This window comes from Ischnura elegans, chromosome 8, assembly GCF_921293095.1.
Source record: "Ischnura elegans chromosome 8, ioIscEleg1.1, whole genome shotgun sequence".
Classification (NCBI taxonomy): domain Eukaryota; kingdom Metazoa; phylum Arthropoda; class Insecta; order Odonata; family Coenagrionidae; genus Ischnura; species Ischnura elegans.
Window position 1 is genome coordinate 19,666,955 of NC_060253.1, and position 22,949 is coordinate 19,689,903.

General features: G+C 40.3%; 2 protein-coding genes across 2 annotated transcripts in view; both read left to right on the forward strand.

Moving 5' to 3' along the window:
* On the forward strand, positions 1 to 16,471 carry LOC124163792. Its single transcript, XM_046540884.1, has 8 exons — positions 1 to 14; positions 196 to 289; positions 6,225 to 6,313; positions 8,001 to 8,109; positions 9,722 to 9,851; positions 13,563 to 13,742; positions 16,238 to 16,405; positions 16,446 to 16,471. Exons 1-8 carry the CDS (start codon positions 1 to 3, stop codon positions 16,469 to 16,471), a joined length of 810 nt encoding a protein of 269 aa, XP_046396840.1.
* Positions 16,472 to 16,485: 14 nt separating this feature from the next.
* LOC124163494 overlaps positions 16,486 to 22,949 on the forward strand; it is a 45,601-nt gene continuing 39,137 nt past the window's right edge. The window contains exons 1-4 of the mRNA XM_046540439.1: positions 16,486 to 16,567; positions 17,293 to 17,601; positions 18,774 to 19,247; positions 22,071 to 22,503. Of these exons, the coding sequence (XP_046396395.1) occupies positions 17,305 to 17,601; positions 18,774 to 19,247; positions 22,071 to 22,503 (1,204 nt within the window). The 5' untranslated portion in view covers positions 16,486 to 16,567; positions 17,293 to 17,304. The remainder of the gene's footprint in view (positions 16,568 to 17,292; positions 17,602 to 18,773; positions 19,248 to 22,070; positions 22,504 to 22,949) is intronic.

Sequence of the window (22,949 nt, forward strand, 5' to 3'; positions counted from 1 at the left end):
ATGTCAAGTGCTAAGTTAGTAGTAATCTATTATTACATGTGATAATTTTTATTGGTACTGCTCAATTCTTTCTTATTATTTCTTGAATTCGGTCGTTGGGCGAGAGATGCACTTTTTCTTTGTTTTTGTTTTGACACATGATTGCTCACTCATTAAGTGGTTATCAATTTCTCACAAATATTTCTCACTCCCTAGTGATGACACGTTACTAGAAGATGGCGATGAAGAGGAGGAGTATGACTTGAAATACGAAGATGAAGAAGCTCTTCTTGCGGAGATCGATGAGCTGGTAAGTTTATTTTGCCGCAGTACCTTACTACCTGCATGATGTGTTTTTATATGATCCACTTAAAATTTGCTAATGTGCCATAGAAAGTGGTGGAAGCTGTTCACTCCGTGATTCGAGACGTTTTACGCAATCTGAGGAATTATGTTTGAAGGTACCATTCATTAAGTTTACGACTCAAATGTGATCTTCATCTCTGCACTGTGATGCTAATTTTTTCACCATTCACATTATGTGTGGCTCTAGCATGCGTTGAAACCTCTCCTAAAGCATGATTCTAACTGAAAATAATTATGTTTACATTTACATTTTCATTGTGAAAGTTGAGGTGTAAATGTTTGCGGTAACAACTTTTTCTCACCATACATTTTGTAATCTAACCTCAATCGATGTTTGTTACAGCTTTTTTTCAAAATATCTTGAAACCACTTTTCTATAAGACATTGTGCAATATCGCACCTACAAGTGGACGTATAGGGGGTGACCGGCTCTAAGACCATAATGGGCTCCATGCCTAAGGATTTTGTCGGTAGTTGCGATGAATTAGTATATACATATGATTATATTTACACACCAAGTTTAATTTACCTGTGACGTCTTATCCTGGCACGTAATGGGGAAACTTTTCTACATCTTGATACAACGTTTCCTTTCCCAACACCTACCTGCTCGGTATATACAGTAGCTGTAAGCACACCCCGGCAGTGCCACTTAAGCTTTATCAAATAATGTATGAAAATCAGGTTGTCTGATGTTATAGATGGAATCGAGCCGATGTGTTGTATTCACTGTGTTTAAAACAACAATTTACTAGTCAAAACATGATCAACTTCATTGCACCTAAGTTTTTGTTCCTGAATCCGAGGGTGTTAACCTTATTAGGGAAGTTCATATGCACTCACTCAAGATCTAATACACATTGTATCAGTCGTTGGTTTCTGTAAGTTATCAGTAAGTAAAGACAGAGAAATATATCTAAAATGTGGAGTCATTGAGCAAATTAATATATATGTTCATGGATAAATGACAAAAATCAAAGAAGTGGGTGGTAGAGCCCTTGTCTGCCGATCATGCTGCCTCACGCTTATTTTGTGATGAGCTTATTTTCAACTTCAAGTGCTCACTAATCATTCATGTTAGTTGAATGAAAGCTGTAACTTTTTTTAATACCAATTTTTGGTGTAAGCAGGGTTTTTCTTAAGAGTGATGACATCAAAGCAAATGTGGCAAAATGGTTGGGACCCTTTGGTAGATGCATTTGTAAAGTTGTGCTATAGATTTTGAATAAATATATCACTGAAGAGAGTTTGTTAATCCTGGGTATTTCCAGCAGTTAATAGGAGTAAGTTGTGCAAATTGAATTATTTGATTTGAAATAAAAACTTCAGTTAACATTTTGCTCTGAAATTTGATTTGAAGGTCAAAACCTGATCATATATTGTTCTTGAACTCAGTTCATTTTATAAAATCCTTATTCATATAAATATCTGTACAGGAAATGAGTAACTGAAATGGGTGTGGAATCTGCAAATATCTAGGTATGAAGTAGAGATGAGGATAGTATGACAGGCTGTGGTGTTCACATAGTTTCTGTGCACTGGAGAGTTTCCCCAAGCCCAGTTGCTCATGGTAGAGGAACTCGGATGGGCTGCCCGGTGTCCAGTCCTGTTAACCAGTTCTTGACTCCGAGTGCGATGAGTATGAACCTTCGAAAGTGGCAGTCAGTAAGAATTGCCGAAGGCAAATGCAATGCCTCTTTAAAAAAATAGAAAAGCACAAATTGCAGCTAATTATCATTACTGTTAATATTTTTATCACTGGAAAAGTAAGAATTCATCGAGGTATATTAAATTCAGTAAATACAGCTTTTCACACATATTATCATCATTTAGCATTGTAATTTCTTCTTTTTTTTCCTCTACAATTATGTGGTGTCCTACATTTGTACATTTGCAACAAATCCTTGGACAAATAAAAAATTATTATTATTATTTAAAATGAGCTTAGTCTAGTACTAAAGGGAATATCATAGCCATTTGATATATATTTGTTGCAGTATTTAATTTTCCTTTTTAATTGTTTATGGGGTACCTAGTCATCTTTTCGGTTGTATTTATTGTAATTATAGCTATGAAATGAAAACATGCTTATTTCCAAATCCCATGAAGTTCTAATTAATGGATGTAGTTCATAATACCGACATAGACTTCCGATGATTTTCTAGCACTGTAAATACTTGGAATAATGTAATTTCTTTCACATTTTTCCATAATTTTTTGTTTTCACGTAAGGTTCGTTGACTTTCAACACTGATTCAAACGCATTCATTCCACCACTTTATGGTCTGATGGTATGGGTTAGGGGGGAAAACTCATATGACAAAAATTCTACCATGGCAATCGCTTGCAACTGTTGTTTCACCACCAAAATAACTTCTTAGAATCGTCCTTGTTCCGTAGTCGCTTGGATTTCAAATTCTGTGAAAAACTCATTAGCAGGTAATGTATTTCTGAGTTCCGTGGGCACCAACCCTTGAAGTATCCATGTACAACCATGAAAGGAAGGTCATGGGGCACTCCACAGAGGCTTCCACCTTCAACAGAGGCATGGGCTTCAAAATGAAGATTATCCGTACGGACCCTAATTTTCGGAAACAATCCGCTTCTGGGTTCATTTTTTATTCGGTATATTTTCCAGTTTCTCCAAAATTTTTTAATGAGCTTTCTTGGCATTCGAGAGAAGAGCTACTGCTAAATCATTGCAGGTGTCAGTCCATCGAAATCTTCCGAGCAAATCTCATCTTCAGTGGTGCTGTGTTATTCTCTGGTGTTACCTTGGCTAAGGAATTTTCTGCGTAGCTAAGGGAAGACGTTATCAGCTTTTACCATTACATCGTAAGGAAATTATAAAGGCAACTCGCCCAAACACTGTGAGCGACAATTCTGTTATGATGACTGCTATTTTCCGGGTTCTCCAGCCGCGTCTGTTGTTTATGGTTGACTACAGTTTCGGAAGCCATCCTGCTTCCGTCTTCAGGTCGAAGGTGAGAAGTTTTCATTTTTTGCCGTCTTATATAGCACTGGCTGATCTCCTCCTGTGCGCTGATTGGTCAGAACTCTCTTCCAAACGTTGCTGATTGGGTAGCCGTTGTCCCTGTTGATATTTTGTCTTTTGTGAATTTCAATTGCTTCCCTGATTTGCCTTGGGTAGTAGCGACTCTCTTTTGCCACTATCTCCGCTTTTTCGAATTCAATGTTATGGCCGGCCTCACTCCAAACATGCTCTGCAATGGCTGACAAGTGCAGTTGTTTTTTATTGGTAGCTCTCACATGCTCCTTCATCCTTGTCGCCATTCCTCGGCATGTTTCGCCAACATATGATTTTCCGCAGGAGCATGGCACTGTGTACACGCCTTCGCATAGTGCCTGCGGGATACGATCTTTTGGTCCAGGTACAATGTTTTGTATCTTGGTCACGCAATTGATACTTGTGACCACGTCATGCTTCCTTAGTATCCTAGCAATACATTCTGACACTCCTGCTATGAATGGAATTGTAAGCCGTGCCGCAGGTTTGGTCAATTCCTCCTCCTCTGTGGCCTGGCGTTCTTCAGATGGTCGTGAGTGCATCTTTTTGACCTTAGCGGCCCTTTTGAGGACCATTTTCCGGTCGTAGCCATTCCTGATTAGTGCTTTGGTCAGGTGCTTCTTCTCTGAATCTAATGATTCGGCGTCGGAAATGGTGAAGGCTCGGTGGAGTAGAGATGTTACCACCGAGGCCTTCTGGGCGGGATGGTGGTGTGATGCTGCGTTCAGGTATCGATCAGTGTGCGTTTCCTTTCTATACACCGCGGTAACATGCGAAGGCGTGTACACAGTGCCATGCTCCTGCGGAAAATCATATGTTGGCGAAACATGCCGAGGAATGGCGACAAGGATGAAGGAGCATTCGAGAGCTACCAATAAAAAACAACTGCACTTGTCAGCCATTGCAGAACATGTTTGGAGTGAGGCCGGCCATAACATTGAATTCGAAAAAGCGAAGATAGTGGCAAAAGAGAGTCGCTACTACCCAAGGCAAATCAGGGAAGCAATTGAAATTCACAAAAGACAAAATATCAACAGGGACAACGGCTACCCAATCAGCAACGTTTGGAAGAGAGTTCTGACCAATCAGCGCACAGGAGGAGATCAGCCAGTGCTATATAAGACGGCAAAAAATGAAAACTTCTCACCTGAAGACGGAAGCAGGATGGCTTCCGTAACTGTAGTCAACCATAAACGACAGACGCGGCTGGAGAACCCGGAAAATAGCAGTCATCGTGGACAACGCCGCGGAAACCTACGCACGGACAATGCTGTTGTAGATGGTGAAACTTCTTAAATCCTTAGATCCGTAGATGGTGAAATAAAATCCTTGGAATCAAATTATATACCCTTGTCCAGGTTGTTATACCTCTTGGTGATGAATCAAGTGATAATAAGTGATGATGACTGAAAACTAGTGCAGTGAGTATCATAAAATATCTGCGAGAACCCGCCTTCCCGGAATAATAATACTACTTGCATTAAGATGATAATACCAAAACCAGAGAGGTATGTAGTGGCAGTGTCAGATCCAGGACAGGGACAGGAGGTGGGGAGGGGTCTAAGGTTATGATATTATCTGGTGTAAAGTGGATACCCAAGGGGGATGGGGGGCTATAACCCTCCGTAGCCCCTCTCTGGATCTACCAGTGGATTTTAACATACCAAAGGGGTGTAAAATAGGCCCTAAGTGTAGAGTTAATTTGTATTTCAATGCATTAAAGTTGGTAAATACATATGCAGGAAAATATAGCAATATTTTTGTACAAAGTGGTAACCCCAAACACTTCGACTTTATCTAGTGTATTTTTCGATAGATCCCCTACTGTGTAGTGATATTAACAAGATAAAAAATTATTCTAGAATAATTTTTCTGCTCTTAACAATGTTACTTATAGCCAGCCTCTTCATTAGAATTGACTCCGTGGGGTTAATTCTTATTCATTTTCCGGTGTCTATTTTAAGCTTTTCTTAAGGCATTCTCAAATTTTTAATGGGTTGGTAAAGCAGTTTTGAGTTTTGTTTTCATTTGTTTGCATAATCATGGGTGCTGGTCGGTGAGGATAACCTTCTCAGCCCTCCTAGGTGAATATTGAAATCACTAAGTTTATACTCGAATGTATTAAAGTTACTCCTCTTCAGATTTTCTGTTTTAAAAGCTGACATGTCAGCAAGGCATTAAGTTCACTTTCGGCGATTCTTTTACATTGCCCCTTTCGAAGGTTTGTACCCGACACGCACACTGGTTATCAGGATTGGTCACTTGCAGCCAATTGAAGTTCCTCGACCATGAGCAGCTGGGCTCGGGTAATCTCTCTAGTGCACATAAACTCTGAGAGCACAATGGAGGTGGTAGATTCATTTATCACAATATTTACTAGACATAGAAAGCAAAGCTGTGAGTACCATTGGAAAAAAGTATTAAAAATCAGTAAAAGAAAGTGCTTTGCAAAGACAATAATATTAAATATGCCCTTAAACTGTGCAAGCTTCTGCAGACATCATCTGCTAGCATTATTACCCACTTCTGTCAGAAATCTTGTCAGTGATAAAGAGACCTAAAAGGCATGTATATATTTCATTATTTCATTCTATAGAGATAGAAAATTGACTGGGAAAAAAGTCTTATGTTTAACAAACTTTTTTGCAGTAGAGAAGTTTATTCTATAGAGGACTTAAATGAATGATTCCGATGTGGGGAAAATCGGAGCCTAATTATTTTTGTTGTAGGGAGGACATGTTCTTTTGAGGTTCATTATTAAGAGGTTTGACTGTAAGAGAGAGTTTCTGTAATTGGATTTTGTGGACCCACTGTTATTTTTGGGTTTGTCTAATCTTAATCTGTTTTTCAGGATGATAACAAGCCGCAGGAAATCGTCGGCTACTCTAAGAAATCATCTGGGAGGAAAAATCATTACACTAGTGAAAGTAACATATATCGGTAAGCCTTTTTTGATTCCATATCCTAAGACTTAGGTTTGATACATGCTGGAACGATACCATGTGCAATATGAAAATTAATAAGCACACTATGGTGTCTTCAATATTAATGGCTTTTGGGGTTACCCAGGTCAAGATTTAAAAATACCCAGGATTTTCTCTCATACGCCGAAGACCTCATCAAGGCTAATAACAGTGTCGCCTTCATTGAGCATCAATTTATAGGGGATGGGTGGTGGCAGAGAATTTTCTGTATGTCCTTCCATTGGCATCTGTTGTCTGTATTGAATTTGTTAAGACTTCAGTCGAGACAACAGGCAGAATATTAGTGAAAAATGGCTTTCAGTCATTTCGAGAAAGAATGATGTCCAGAAAATTCTCTACCAACATCCACCCTGTATTAGTTTGATGGTTAATAAAGGTGACACTGTTATTAGCCCTGACAATGTCTCTAGCATAGGAGAAGAAACGCTGGCCATTTTTAAGTCTTGATATGGGTTACCCCAAAAGCCATCTATATTGATGCATGTGGACCATGAAAATTGTAGTAATTTCACAGTGAACTATATTTCATGATAAGACCCACTTTATGGAAGCAATAAGTTCTACACTTGAGATCATATTCTTCACTAGCCTTTCCTTTAGACTTTTATGCATCCATTCTCCCATTAGCTATTTCCTATTCATAAATGCAAGACCATATAGTTACTAGGTAAAACTGAGGGGAAGATTTACAGAAACGAGATTTTCTTTTCCCCAAAAAACCTTGCGACAAGGGGCGTGCCATTATGTGACCAGTTGCTAATAGGAAGGTTTTTAGGTTGATAGACAGCATTCTTTTGTTAGGAAATGGCTGGAACTTTGTTTGAACTGGATTTGTGATAAATATTTTTTTGGTTGTATTTTGGTAGAGGCTGTATTTTTTAAAGCAGCAACTCTGTATGTTTTTGTAATGTGTTTTCATAGAAAAGTTTTTATTCTTAGGTTCTTTGAGTCACTTCCATGCCTAGAGTATTCTGTTGTTGTACTAGAGTCCTTTGAAGCATTTAAATGTTGTAAAAGGTGTAAGATGATGGATAATTTTGTACTACATACATTGATAAAAATTTTCCTCTCTGCACAGCTCATGATAATTTTCTATAATTTCTGACATACTACCGTACAAAATATTTAGCCTGATTGTTCAGTCAAATAAAAAATATTTGATAGATTTTTATTCTAATACCCATTTGTGCGAAAGATCCACAAAGAGAAAATCATCTGCATTGCGGGTGACTCCCGTAAAAATTATCACCGCATCTAGTCCCGGTATACGTTAAAATAATATCCATTGCCGGCATAGGTATTCGCTAATGTGTGTATACACTGAAAATTGCAGCTAAAATATTTTTTCTGTTAACTTTGGATCACGGATATTGACTGATCCTGGCTAGGACCTAATTTCATGCATGCTATGCTCTTTTCCTGCATCTCATTCACTGCCAAATATCATTATTTAGGCAAAATCACACAAGAAAATGGACTTTTTGATTTTAAAAGTGAACTTTTCATTCCTGCTTCACTGCAATCAGTCTATCCATCATTTGAGAAACACTTTGAATATGCATGATTTTTATTTTTTTAAAATTGTTTCTGTAATGATGCGCAGAAAACAACCTACCCATTTTTATGCAATTGTTTCCTCTCAGTGATACCGATGATGCTGCAGGAGATGATGTGTTGGAGTTGTATGAAGAAGAATTGGACAATATACTGAGCACGGATTATGCTGAAGAAGAGGATTACAGTGAAAATAAGGTCAATTGAAGCATCACATCAGTGCTGATTAGACATAACTTGTACAGTGAGTCCTCGTTTAACGTTGTCGATTCGTTCCTGAAAAACTCGACGTTATGTGAAACAATGTTAAACGATGCAGTGTTTCCAATAGGAAACAATCTAGAAAATTTAAATTGGTTCTTAACAATCCATTTCTTCGTTAAGAATCCAGAATTTCCCAGGCGAGAATCCAAGGAGGCCAATTATCGGAGCCGTAACCTTTAAGCATACTTTGCGACCAATCGGGAGACACCTGAACCAGGGAATTAAGACAAAGATATACATTAGAAGGCCAAAATGAAAAAAAATCTGACATGCGGAAGCACGAGGATGAAGGGCGAGTCACTTTTCGTGATGATATGAATTCTTTAACCCGGCGGAAATCACGAGAAACATTCATTACCGATTATTCACTGCAGCATGATAATGATTTATGCACAGCGCAACAATAAAAGGTTGAGAATAAGGTATTATTAAATGGGATGTACAAATTAAATTAAGAAAGTATTTTAATGGAGATATGTTCATCGATAATTTCAGTATCAGAAGAAATTTTAGTTGTAAAAACTCGACTGATCTCTCCAGCTGTTGAACCTTCTTCAATTCTTTTAATAATATTAAGTTTTTGTTCTAATTTTGTCGTTTTTTCTTCATGTCTGAAGAACCACTAGGATAACCACTACTCTTCGTGGACATTTTTTTCGGTTGGAATCAGAAAAATATACGGATAATGGGTAGATGAGGCGATAATTATTCGCTCAGATGCATATTTAACATACGCTATCCACGCCAACCTTTTCTGTAGAATGAAAATTATCAATTGCATTAATATAGTAATATTTACTATTAGTAATCTCATCAGATGCGCTTGCATCCTATTCGCCATTCGTTTTTTTTTTCATCGTTAATAATTTGAACAATGTTATTGCGAAGCAATAACGATGTTAAATGGTCAAGGGTTTCAATTTTTGGACAACTTTATCGTGAAACAATGCTAAACGAGGACACACTGTATAGCATAAATGCCCCTTTAATTGAACAGCTTGAGCTTACCTATCAATCCAATTTTAAGTTGCTTGAGAGTGCACTCTTGCATTGAATGTGCACTCGTAACTCTTATCTTATTTTCTAAAGTGTACGTTGAAATTAGATTTTGTGGCCAAATTTCGTACAATTCTAGAACATGCAGGGTCTGTTCCAAAAACAACTTGTTTGAGATTCTTGGTGATTTATTTAATACCAAATATTGAATGTAAGTTTTCAGTCTCGTAAGATTTACCTAGAAGCAAAAGTTGAAAAAGACATGCAATTTATTTCACAGTACACTCAACTGCGCACTTAAATGCAAAATCCCTAAACATGGCTGCTTTGTCAACGATTATTAAGTCAGGGAAATTTAAAAAATAAATTGGGTTGGGAATGAGGGAAAAGTTAAGGAAAATGATAATGGAAAGTTAGTTTGAACCGTGTTAATTTTTAATCTACTCCATGCATTTCTTTTTAGAAGCATATCTCTTGTGTTTATTTGGAATACCTGCACTGGGGATGATAGTTGATTTCTTGTGGTCATTTTATTTTGTTCCATTTGCAGGATCATTTAGGTGGTGGTGAGCAACAGAATGCAGTGGTATACCGTGGTCACAGTGTCCACAAGTCAACAATTAAAATAGAAGTGGGTGATCACCATGAGGTCGACGCATCAGAAGTTGGGAATGAGGAAGGTGAGGCTCTTAGTTTCTTTGCCCCCTCTTTAAGATAAATGATGTAGAAGAGATTAATCAGGTTAAATGGGAATTTGGTAGTTGTGGTGGCTAGTGTTGGCTTCCGATACTGTTAGACCAGGTGCTAGGCGGGTGTTTTTCAAAGACTACTCAGTCCCTGCTTTATTGTGTTGTGGAAGTGACTTTAACCCTTTTGAGACGGTGGAGTTTTTGTCTTAGCATGACTGCTGTACTGAGCCCCAAGAGAGTAGTTGTGCTCCCTCCTTTCCGGGTTTACGACCATACCTGCGGCATTGGTTCACGGTCAACTTATGTATTACTTATATGTATTTAGCATATGGATAATTGTTGCTTGAGTGTAAATTGCAGACTTTGAATTGAATTCCTCATTTTTTTCTGGGCATTGTCAAATTTTAAGCGAAGTTCTAAGGGCAATATTAACGCATTTATTGCAGCAACAATTTCCATGCTGATGTTTATACAGAACTCGAGATATAAGTTAATATTTATCATAGAATTTCGTTTAAAAATTGTAAATGCTGTTCAAAAGACAAAGAATTCAATTCTTAGTTTATTTTTCTTGAGAAATGAACTATTATTTATCTCGCAAAATGACTGGATAAACAATTGTATGACCGCTGTCCCTTATGGCTAAGAAGGGTTATAAAAGACGAGGTGTCTGGTTACCTGCTCCCGGATTCTGAGGGTAAATCCTAAACCCCGCAGGGTTGGGTCCCGAGACAAAGACGACATAAACCTGCGACCGTCCTAAAAGGGGAAGAGCTAGAAAACGTATATGTACGGGTTTCATTCTCCTGGCCAGGAAAATTTCCCACTTAAATATATGGCTGTCGTCTCCCGGGTCAGGAAACGTTCACACGTATATATACGTGTGTAGTAGGGAAAAGGTTAAGTACAGCACTCTGTTTGTCAGATGAGACTGTGGTCCCTTTGGCACCTTTCATTTAGAGCAATGCTGATTCTGAGTTTCTCTCCACCCTATCCCACCCTTATGGTGTAAATGACTTAACCTGTGGATCACCTCCTCCAAATATTATACCATTCTATCAGGTTTACTACAATCAGGTTATTTAAACCTTATTATGGCTCCCACGAAAAAATGAATTTATAGAGATATCTTGCCTATTGGATAGGTAAAAGAATTTGTAGTCTCTCGAACAAAAACGGAATTAAGTAAATGTTAGGTGGTCCTGTTAACTTTGTAATAACACGAGTCTACTGTATGTATTTAATTTTTTTGTAAATTGCCACCCTCTCTAACCTGTTGAGGCAGCTTACAGGGTAGTATGTATAAAATCGGAAGACCGAAGCGTGATGGAATGGAATTTTTCCATATTGAAATAAATATTTGCTATTTCCCTTGATTATGAAATTTATTACGACCTATGTTTTGATGTTACTACATAATCTTTGAGGGACAAATGGTGTATTGTGCATTCAATTTGCCCAATTTATAACAGGAGTGGGGGAAAGTGAGGGAAAGAGGAGGAGGGAGAGAAGAAGGGAAAACCTTGTGTTGTTACGTCTTTAAATCTTCCAGATTCTGAACGTAAGCCCCAGACACAGGGAACTCCGATCGTCTGTCACTAGCTGGTTGAGGGAAAGACTCCATAAACAAGAACAATCAACACTCAAGAAACAAGGGTCACAAAATCACAAGTCATTTTCAATCAATATCTATTACATGTAGAAATATTCAAAATTAAAATTATTACAGAAAACAACGATGATAACTAATAATCTCATAAGAAACATTACCAAAAACTAAGTACAAGCTGTATTTGCCTGACAGCACCAGTAATGATTTTTAAGAAAATCACTCTTTGCCGAGCAATCTATTCACTCCGAGCGCCAGAAGCAGAAGAGGCCTGGCCGACCTCCGAACTTTGTCAGGGTGGAGGGGAAATAGCGCGATGTCCAAGTTAGCTGCATCGGTGTAAATCTCCCGGTAGGCGCCCGTGTTGACTGGGACCTCTGGAAAACGTCTGTCATCCAAGCCAGGGTTGGGGGAGAACAGTGTACCGCCGGGTTTTCTCTCCTCTATCTCCTGGGTTGGAGACATAGCCAAGTCGTGTGATAGCTGGTAGAGGCAAGTCATTGGAATTCAAGGAGGGGAAAGACATAGTAGGATGAGTTGTTGGAGGGAGAGAGAGTTGTGATAGGACGAGTGGAGTACTTCTCTCTCCAAATTGCATTCTTATGCCTCAGCACCCACTTCCCCTTGATTGCCAGGAGTAGGTATTCCTCCACCATTCTAGCTATGTAAGTCTTGATCTCCAGGTATGGCTGGTTCGGTTGGCTGATTCGGATGGGAGAGTTTGGAGACAAGAGTTCCAAGACTTAGAGTCTCCGAGCCTTTGAGTCGAAGGGCCTTCACACGAAAAACCTTAGAGCGAAAAGTCCTTAGCGGGAGAAGTTCTGCGGATAAGTTTGGAGGAATTCAGAAAAATTTATGGGGGGGGGGGGGTAAACTAAAAAATGCCAAAACCTGAAGAAGAAAGTGATAGAATGGAGTGGAGAGTGAAAGAGGGGAAGATGATGGCTGGATAAACCAGAGAAAGAGGTTGTGGAGGTTAGTGAGGGAGGAAGCATGGGAAATGCAGGGTTTTTTGGGGTTAACAAAATTTTCAACAGAAACATTCAAGCGTCCATTTGCTGGTCTTCCTTTCTGGTGGAATATTGGGGGTGTTGCTTCGGGAGGCCGCGGGCGAGTGTCTTCTGACCAGGCAGACTGCTCGCCGGATTAGTGGGCGTTTATGACTGGTGGAAAATAGCAAATATTTATTGTAATGGGGTAGGATGTAGAATTTAGATGTAGAATCATGTACTATGGGGAGTGGTTGGGGAAAGGTAAGAGTGGGATTCTCAGGGATACATTGAGAGGGTCGTAACCATTAAACAAAAAGTAGTGAATAAAATTTATTGTTTGGGAGTATCGTGCAGGAAATGTTGAAAATTCATGATGTAACAATCAAACTTTGTAATTTCCACTTTCTAGTGCCCTCCTTCAAATTTCAGCTTCTGATTTATTTTCCATGATGGTATTTTGGGTGTAACTTTATGAAAATTTTGTTCACAAAGTAAAGCCTGAAGTTATTAGCAGTAAAAATTTTTACTTCACCCTGTCTATAAATTGCCTGCGTATGTAACATCATTAAAGCAATATGATACTCCTACCTAGTTACACATATGTAAGGGTATCTCACTGGCCAAATATTTAACATGAATTTGCATTGTCATCCTACCACAATGTACAACAGCTGTCCAATTTGTGCAGCTACTAAAATTTTCAACGATTGTTTATTGCATACAAGATCTTGCCTCTGCATTCAAAAGAAAACTAAACCTATAAACCTAGAAGAAAATTTTGGACATGACTTCAACCGACTGCCCTCTTTCTTTTGTTACCTTAGTTTTATTTTTATCCTGTCTCTTTTTTTTCTTGACTTGACTTTCATTTTGGGTTGGCCAAACTTTCATGGTTTGATTCCTCTTCCAGGAGAATTTTTCCCCATGGTGATTAATGTGAATGTAAAGGAAGTATGCATTCCTTAAATTCATGAAAACATATATCTGGAAATTACAAATTTGGTGTTGAATGTCTGGTTGATTTTTGACTACTCATTTTGATGTACATACTTCTCTCAGAGTTGTGATGGCAGTGTATTTGCTTGTCTTTGGGTATTTCAGACATAGTGAAAGATGAGCTTATGGAGATAAACGAAGAGGAGGCAGTAAGAGGGCAGAAAGACTCGGAGGATGAAGAAGAGGAGGAAAAGGATGAAGGCAGGGGGAGATTCAAATCTGAAAGAACCACTGTCATATCCTTAAAAGGTTCTAAGACCTATGGCAACATCCCTGATACACTTGGTAAGCATATATGCACTGATTTATTTGGGAAAGTATGGTCTTTGTGTTATGTTTGAATTCATCTTACATTGTGAGGAGAACATGGTAGAGTAGTGAGTAAAGATTTTGGATTGTGTGCTGAGGGTTTTTACACTTAGCGTGCCAATCACATCAATTGAGGGAATGGTGAGACAACTCCTATACTGCTTTTCATCTCAATTGATGGAATGCTCCTTTCAACAATATTTAAATGAGTTATTCCATCACTAGATGTAATCTGTATGTGTTTGTTCATTCCTAGGTATAGTTAGTTTCATTCGGAGCCGATAGATAGCGTAAGCATGCAGAATTATAATGTTTTGAATCATCATTAGTTGAGTGATAATTTTGTAATGGGTTTTTAAAAAGTAACAAAAATGGCCGGCCTACAGAGAATGACCTGTGAATGAAGTTTTTAGGCTGACATGCCAAGGGTTAATCAAGGTCAAGCCTTCATACTGTAATGACTCCGGCTTTAGCAAATCAGTGTGTGGAGTAGATCCCTGAGCGTTGAATAGAAAAAAATGTGAGGTTGGCCAAAATTGAAAATAAAAAGTAATATCACATGAAAGAAAACTTTAATTTACTTTCCTTTGAATTAGTTCAGACTGGTGGTGAAGACAATGAAATAGCACAAAGAAAAAAATTGTCATCCCGTTTAGTGGACCATCCTTTGTGCCAGAGTAGTAGTTTCTGTCTATCTTCTCTCCACATCTACCTTCGTCTTCGGTCACATGTCACCCTACTTAGCTGCCTTGTAGCATGCTTTTGGGAACAAAAGATATCTTGCAGGTGAAGTATGCCACAACACACTGCCAAAGCATATCTTTGACTTTAGAGGTAGACCAGATAAACCAACTTGTTCCCATCTTCTGAATATGCAAAATCCACATGCCCAAGGTGTATTTTGGGTCTTGATCTACCCTTACCCATCCTAACTAACCTACAGGTTGGGTCACTGAATGAGTGAAATTCTACTTAGGAGTTAATTTTCTTTTATTAATAGAAATCTTTCTCAGAATTAAAAAAAGGATGAAAAGAAGTACAGTGGAACCTTGTTAAAGAGAGTACGGGCTATAGCGAGAACCCCGCTATTACGAGATATAGCCGATGCACCGTCAATTGATCCTATAATAAGCATGTAAAAAATTTTGTTTTTACGAGGCCCTTTTGGTGTTGGCTCTCGCCATAGCGAGGGTTTCACCGCCGGAAAAACTTACACCAAGACTCCTAAATCTCTGTAATTGCTAGCGATCTCTTAGAAATGAAGTTAATGGAGTGCTCAGGCTCAAATTTATGTGGTAAACTGTCGTTCGATAAATAAGTAGTTAATTTTGGTGATTGTGGAATTAGCATTCGCGAATGGTTGATCTTCTTTTGTTCCTCGGGCGGCAGAAAGCAGTCGTCAGCATACCCGCACGTCCATGAGTTGCATGAATAGAAAGCATTTGATGGTCAACACACCATGGCCAAAAAAACACCAAACACGTCTAAGCGAGAAAATAAAAATAAAGGAGTAATATGAGGTATATTGGCTATTATTTGCACCACCTCCGGTAAAGCGACAATTCGCTATAGCGAGTGTTTATTGGTGTACCGTGGGGTGTCGTTTTATCGAGGTTGCACTGTATATCAAGGGTTGTTACAGGTCTGGTTAATCAGGGAATCTTGTTTATTTTGTCAGGGAAAATCATGTCATGACGTGAGAATCAAGAGATTTGCCGTACTTTTGACTTCCTGAGGAGTTGTCGTTTTGACTCTGAAGGATGCGGTAAATTTGTCCAAGGAAATACATAAATTTTGTGTAAAATCATTCGACTTATTCTTTTAGGAAAGCTCTGGTTCTAAATGCATCTCGTTTCATAGCATTGTTAATTCCCTATTGACGTATTGCCGGCCTCGGTGGCGGCAGGGTGAAGTCCTCGAATGCCAAACTGAAGGTCGCGGGTTCGAGTCCCGCCTGGGTAAGTTACCCTTATCCAGGGCATGGATGTTTGTGATTGTTAAATGTTATCAACCCCGATGTAAAAGCCGAACAGTGCTGTTTTTGGTGATGTGTGAAATAAATAAAAAATAAAAACATTTCTCATGTTTTCTAACTTCCAACTTATTCTAGAAGCTTTCTCCTATACTTCACTCTCGACTTTGCCGCAATTGTCTCACAGAAAATCTTACCACATCACAATATGACCCTTAAGGGCTACATATGTATTTTATGGTCAGACTTGAATCATTGGTAAAGTTTGCTATGATTGATGAAGGTGAGTGAAAATGTGATTTAGTGATCAAATGGAGAAGGCGACAAAGTCAACGGAAATGGAGATTTTTTTACGTGGAAAAGTCATCAAAGAGACAGGGAATTTGATACCAAGAATCTGGTAACAGCCCTGAAACTGGTAGAAAAGATGTGGAAGAAGTGTCAGAAAGCTGACTTGCTTCGACTTTCCCTTGAATGTTTCACTTCTTCCTGCCCGCAGATAGTGTGATCACTGGGGAGGAGAAGGTGGAAACAGGGGCTGGCCGTTGGAAGAGGGGTGGAGGTGGTGGCCGTGGTGGGGCAGGGTTCCAGAGGGGAGGGTTCCGGGGCAACCAGCGAGGGGCAGGGATCAACTTTGGTGCAAGGCGCAAACAGATGGGTCGCCAAGGTGGGCACCAGGGCGGAGGGATGGGCTACGCTCATGGCAGAGGCGATGGCCCTCCAGATTCGATGAGGGACGTGATCGGCCCTCCTCCATCTCAATACATGCAGTCCCAGAACGTGCATTTCAACCCGCACTTCAAAGGAAACATCTTGCCACCACCGGAAGGTAAAGTCATGCATGTCATACAATATACCATTTACGGTGGCATGTGAAGTTTGAAGCACATGATGATTTGATAATGACGGTATAAACATCGAAACTAGTTGACAGCTAAAATAAAAGTTTGTGGAATAGTACTGGGTTTTGTTTAACCATGAACATTTCATTGTTCCACCAAGTAACCCCCAAATCAGTTAATTTTAGTCGACCTTGCATAAGTCTGAGGAAGTGAGGGAGCGCAGTGATTCCAAAGCCAAGGCTAAAATGAGGGTAGCTGAATATCTTGTTCATATCTTCTATTTATTTTTTCATGGGGTTCTTTTTAAATGGAAAGGATAGGTAATGAAATGACATTTTGTAGTTTGTAATCTACGTAGAACAGTGAAATAAAATGTGATTATCATTTCATATTGTTCACGAACAAACCCTCTTCCAGTAAGAACATTGAGAACACAGCCTTTGCAACTCATATAAAATCATTTAATTCCTTCCTAGGCATCATATTTCATGAAATATGAGTTCTTTATGTACATTATGGATGTTTTAACATTATTAAACTTTCGAAATATTTACAGTGTTCCCCTAATTAATGCTTAAGTTATGAGAATATGATGACGAGCTACTCTCATCATTGCACGTTTTGGCATCGTAAGTTCATGATGAGCTAGACTCGTTATATCAGCACAAGGGATTGACTATTTCTTTAACCTGTCTCTGCTCTTTGAAAGCAGGCCCGCCGTGGAATGAGGGTCCCATGGGGAATGTCTCGCATTCCTCGGGCGGTGGACCACAAACCCACTTCCACGACCTCCAGCGCTTCCCCCCTCCACCGCCTGCAATGGGTGGGGGGTATGGTGGTGATCACAGAGGACCAGACATGCTCCCTCCCGCTTATGGGGAACATCATCGACAGCCAAGGCAGAGGTCCCCCCCCTCCTCCCATGCACTCCGCCTACCACTCAGTGCCTGGAGGGAGGTCTGGGGAGTACGACTCGCCACCTGGTCACCATCCAGACTACCTTCGGGATGACCCGTATGATGTAAGTATCAATCATCTTCTCTGTAAATGAAACACCGGTATTTTTGGAATGATCAAACACCACCAATTCTGGAGTGTGGTGATTTTCAGCCCTGAAATAATTATATACTGTTCAGCACCGGCCTTAGCTAGTTCATGAGCCTTTTCATTTCCATGAAAACCTGGGTATTCCATTACCCAGGGAAGTTCTAATTCACTTTGGCTACCCAAATTATTGAGTGCCTTGTAGCATTCAACTAATAGCCTAGAGCTACACCAAGAAGAGTTCAGGACTTATAGAGCAGCCTGACTATCAGTCCATACATGGATCGGTCTGTTAAAAAGGCCCATCTCTACAATAACATGCTTGGAGGTCAGGATAGCAAAGATTATTGCCTGGAACACAGTGCATATCTTCCAAGGGGGATGGGTATCCTCCTGCTCAGTGACTCGGAAAGCCAAGGGTCGGTGGTTGGATTATTGTGCAGGGAGGAAATACTCAATTGGCCGCATAATTCTCCCACGGTTCGTCCACCTTGCAAGTCAAAAATGTCACTGCGTTGGTGTGCGGGAATGGGGAGAACTTCACCACAGGGACCAAACACCTGCCTCTCAACCGGAATAGCCCAAAATCACATGCACATTCACTCAGAACAAACACACCAAACAAGATCCTTTGTGAGGGCTGTAGGGACCTCCGCTAAGAATTCTCGCTCCACAAAAAACCGGTAATCTTCACAGGATGGGCCTGTTAGGGATAGCCAGGGATTTGTGGAAACACACGCACTCAATAAGCAGTCACTCACACATTCATTCACCTACAAATGGCTTCAATTCTCCAGAAGAAAAAATATTGCTCCAAAAGAGCATCGTCGGGGATCAGCAAGGGGACAAGGAAAACACACATATACGTATTTCTGCTACAAAGTAGCCGAGACTTGCAACACGAGGCTGTAAGTTTCTTTCAGCCTCGTGTTGTAAGTGCATTTGGTTCTTCCTTCAGCATGCTGAAGAGGGCTACTTTGTAGCCGAAATACATATACGTGTGTTTTCTCGTCTCTCATTTTTGCATATTGGTGCAGGGGAATTTTTTCTCATGGCAATTCACGTATATCCTTCTAATGGGTGGTTGTCCATAAACACCATCAGTAAACCAGCATTTAAGTTACTAATGGCCCTCCCTTTATTCCCCAGAACCGTCGATCGGCCCACCCGGGTGATGGGTGGAATGGCGGCCCGGGCCAGAGGATGGCTGAAGGGTCCATTGGGGGCGGAGGGGTCCACCACGGCTACGGCCACTTCCCCATGTCCCCCGGCATGCACGGGGAGAGAGGGGGAGGTGGAGGGGATATGCTTCAGCACTTCCGCCCCACGATCCAGCCCGGACCGCTCTTCTCCCACGTGGCACCCCCATCCGTGGCGCCACCATCGTCAGGCGGCATGCCCCCGGAGCAGCAGGGACACATGATGCATCAGCAGCCGCCTCACCACCTGCAGAACATGATGCGGTTGGCGCCGCCTCTCCACGGGGGCGGAGGAGGAGGGGGTGGCATGGGGCAGCACATGATGCAGCAGATGCCCCCCCAGGAACAGCCCCATGGCCGCATCCCACCCCCGGGGTTCTCGCCAAACGAAGGCCGCTCGATGCAGTCAATGCATCATGGGATGGTATGTGCTTTCAAGATGTTCAAGAATCCCATGAAATCTGGGAATTACATGGTTCATGCTGGTTAAGATAGTGAGGGATATAAATGTTGGGACTGGAAGGTGTGGAAATGTCAGGGAATGGAATTTTGATATTCCTGTTGAATTAAAACTATTGGGCTATGTCGCCGCGTCAGATTTGGGTGGCCCCAACGTTTCCCGACCGATGCTGGTCGCTTTCTCAAGGGAACAGATTCCCTTGAGAAAGCGACCAGCATCGGTCGGGAAACGTTGGGGCCACCCAAATCTGACGCGGCGACATAGCCCAATAGTTTTAATTCAACATGACGAGCACCCGCGAAAGTTTTAACGAAGAATTTTGATATTCCTGTTTTATATTTAGGTTCACATGTTAGCGTATATTACTTCAATTGCTATTAATTAACAGTAGGTTGGTATTAGAGAAATGCAAGGTTAGGGAATAATTTTTTCAACTATAAGCCGATCTTCATCCCATATTTACATTTTGCCATGTGATTTTCAAAATTACTAATGAAAAAGTATGTATGGAAATATATTGAACATTTTTAATAATTCACTGTTTGTGAAAAATTAAAGTTATAAACGTTCATTTTGTAAAGCATTTTTTTAGATCATGTAACATACATCATATTGCATATCCATCCAAGTAGCGTTTCAAATTCTGTTACATGATATCTTTCAATGTTCCCTATCTCAATAAGGACAGCTCATGAAATATTTTGAAAATTTTGCCTCTACTAAAAGTTAAAGAAAGCAATATCTCTTCACCTGAACGCTATGGGAAAGTTTCTCAACCCTCACAATGCTGCTCACTCTGTGGAAACCTACACATTACATGCTGCGAAAACACTGAGAGCACTTCAAGCTAGACTGGAAGTGCTTCCCCGTTGTTGTCAAATTACCTCGACTAGTAGTTTGTGGAAAACTAGAGACTTATTTTTCCTTATAACCCCAGTTCGGAATCGTGAAAGTTATCATTTTAAGTAACTGAGTGAATTGTATACATCAACTAGAGTCAAAGTTTTTTGTCCCCTCAAAACCCCAGTTTTAAATGGTGTAATTAATCTTTTTATGTAATGCAGTGATTTATATACATCAACTAGAGCCAAATGTTCCCCCCCCCCCTCTTAAAGCCCCAGTTTTGAATTGTGTGAGTAATCATTTTTAGTAGCTTGGTGAAGTTTATACATCAACTTGATAAAAATGTATGTTTGTGCACAATGCAAAGACAATATCAATTGTGAAAACTAAGTACCAAATTAATCTGAATATAGTCCCCCCTTTTTTTCCAAGACGGCCTAAGATAAAAGGAAAGGGGAGATTATATTCAAATGCATTTTTTTAAATTTTCCTGAAACTGAAACCTCAAAATTAGGGGGGGGACTATGTATGGAGAAATGCGTTAATTCAATTAGTCTTATCAAAAAACCTATTTTTAACTCAAATGTCAACGTAACTTTGAAAAATAGGATAAAACTACAAACTGTGCAATGACCGCAAAGACAAACCAGCAGACCCTATTAGTAGATAATCGCAAATGTCTAAATGAGCACGAACAGTCTTAAGAACGCAACCGACAAGATGCACATGAACACCAAGAGGAAACGAATGCTGAGAGGAAAACAAATGGTTAGATGAAATAATGCCCAGACTAACTGTTTGGCCGTTGTGCTGTTCATTTTGGTCTGAGCGTTTGTTGTTCTGTGTCGAGGCTAGATGGAGGGGCTTTGGGGAGAACGAAGGGGAGGGGCTCAGCGGTCTCTGGCACAGCTTCGTCGTACTTTGATGGTCGGCATTGTTAGCACTATCTGTTTCACCCTCAATGCACTTTGTGGAGTAAGTTAGTGATTGAGCTGCTATTCAAAATATCTCTTCGTGGGCATACCTTCTCAGATAAATTTTTGATGACTTGACTTTTTAGAAATTTATTGTATAAGAAACAAACACCTAAAGTAATTTTCCATACTTTTTTATTCACTCATTCAATTTCTACATTTACACATCTTTATCAAGTGCTGACTATATGTCTCTTGATAATGAGGTGTAAACATTTAAACTGGTTGGGTGAATAAAATTGTGTGGAAAATTACTTCTGCTGTTTGTTTCTTATGAGCATACCTACTTGCCTGAACACACCGCATAAGTGCATCGCTGGCAAGCAATGAACAGGAAGTTCTTGAGAACTGTTCATTTTTATACCAGTTCATTTCAGTCTATAGTTTGTTTTCAATGTTCGGATCTTTTTGACCCATCACTACCACCTACCCCAACCGGTTGTGATCAGTCTGCGACGTGCAGTCTTGATGCACAAAGGTTAAGAAAAAGACTTCACTGTTCCACAAAATATAATAGTATCACTATCTGGGCCAGATGATGATACGCTGTATCGAAACCGGTCGCAAATTTATTTTATTTTGTGGAACAGTGAAGTCTTTTTCTTAACCTTTGTGCATCATGAAGGACTTCCACCATGTTACGCCAACCACCATCGCACGTGCAGTCTTGTTTAAGTATACCGGGACTAGCCATGGTGATAACTTTTACGGAGTCACCCGGAATGCACAAATTGTGTGAAAAATCCAAAGAGGAGAAATCATTCACCTTGACCGGGATTGGAAGCACTCGGCCGGAAATGGAGGGATCGGGGTTCGAATCCCGGTCAAGGCGAATGATTTTTCCTCTGTGGATTTTTCGCACAATACAGTCACGTCAGGAAAAAGTGTAACTCATGAATTTTGGGGCAAACCTGGTGCACCTGATTCATTTCAATCACTGAGAAATTGTGAGCCATGTTTTTGTTTCCAGCAAATGCCCTGGAATGATCCACCCATCAACCGGTCACCATTGGGTGGTCAGCACATGTCCCAACAGCAACACCAGCAGCAATCACCATTTCACCTTGGTGGTGGTGCTGGTGGCGCACCCAGGGCGTACCTCCCTGGGGACCGTCCCGGTGGCATCCCGGGTGGCTCCCCCATGCACCACCACCCATCGGTGGGCTCGATGTCTGCTCCACCTCCCCCCTTCCACTCGGGCAACGTCCAGCAAGGCCCACATCCAGCGCATTCCATGCAGCACAGTCCAATTCGTCAGGGTAACTTCAACTCCTCGTCATCGGCTGGACCCGGAGGGGGCAATTCTGGCGGGCACAACAATGGAAGGTTTCCAAGGCAGGGAAACATGGGAAACTTCCAGCAGCAGCAGCCAGGGTTTAGCCGGGCACCACCTCCTCACCAAAGTGAGTTTCACTGTTGAGATAGTCAACATTATTATCTTCACGTATGAGCCAAAAATACAGTAAACTCTACATTACACAAAGTCAGTGGGACTGGAAAATTGGTACTTCGTAAAATCGAGTTTTGTAATTTCAAACCTTTTTCATAAGTCACGAAAAAATGTTCGCTTTTGTTTCTTCCACCCTTTTTTGTCTTTAGTGGCCTTATTTAAATGTTTTCGGTGGTTATTCACGATAGAATTCTTAGAAAAGGCGTTTTGTTATCGATTTATACTGTGAAAGATCGTTAAATAATTATGCCACCATAAAATCCCCATTTCATGTTCATACTTCAATATCAACGATCGCTTAAGAAATTCCCGACTAGTTTAGAAAATGTAATCAAATAATGTATTGCAAAGTTTATTATAAGAATTTAATGTTATAAATTTGTGGTTAAGAGCGAGTAG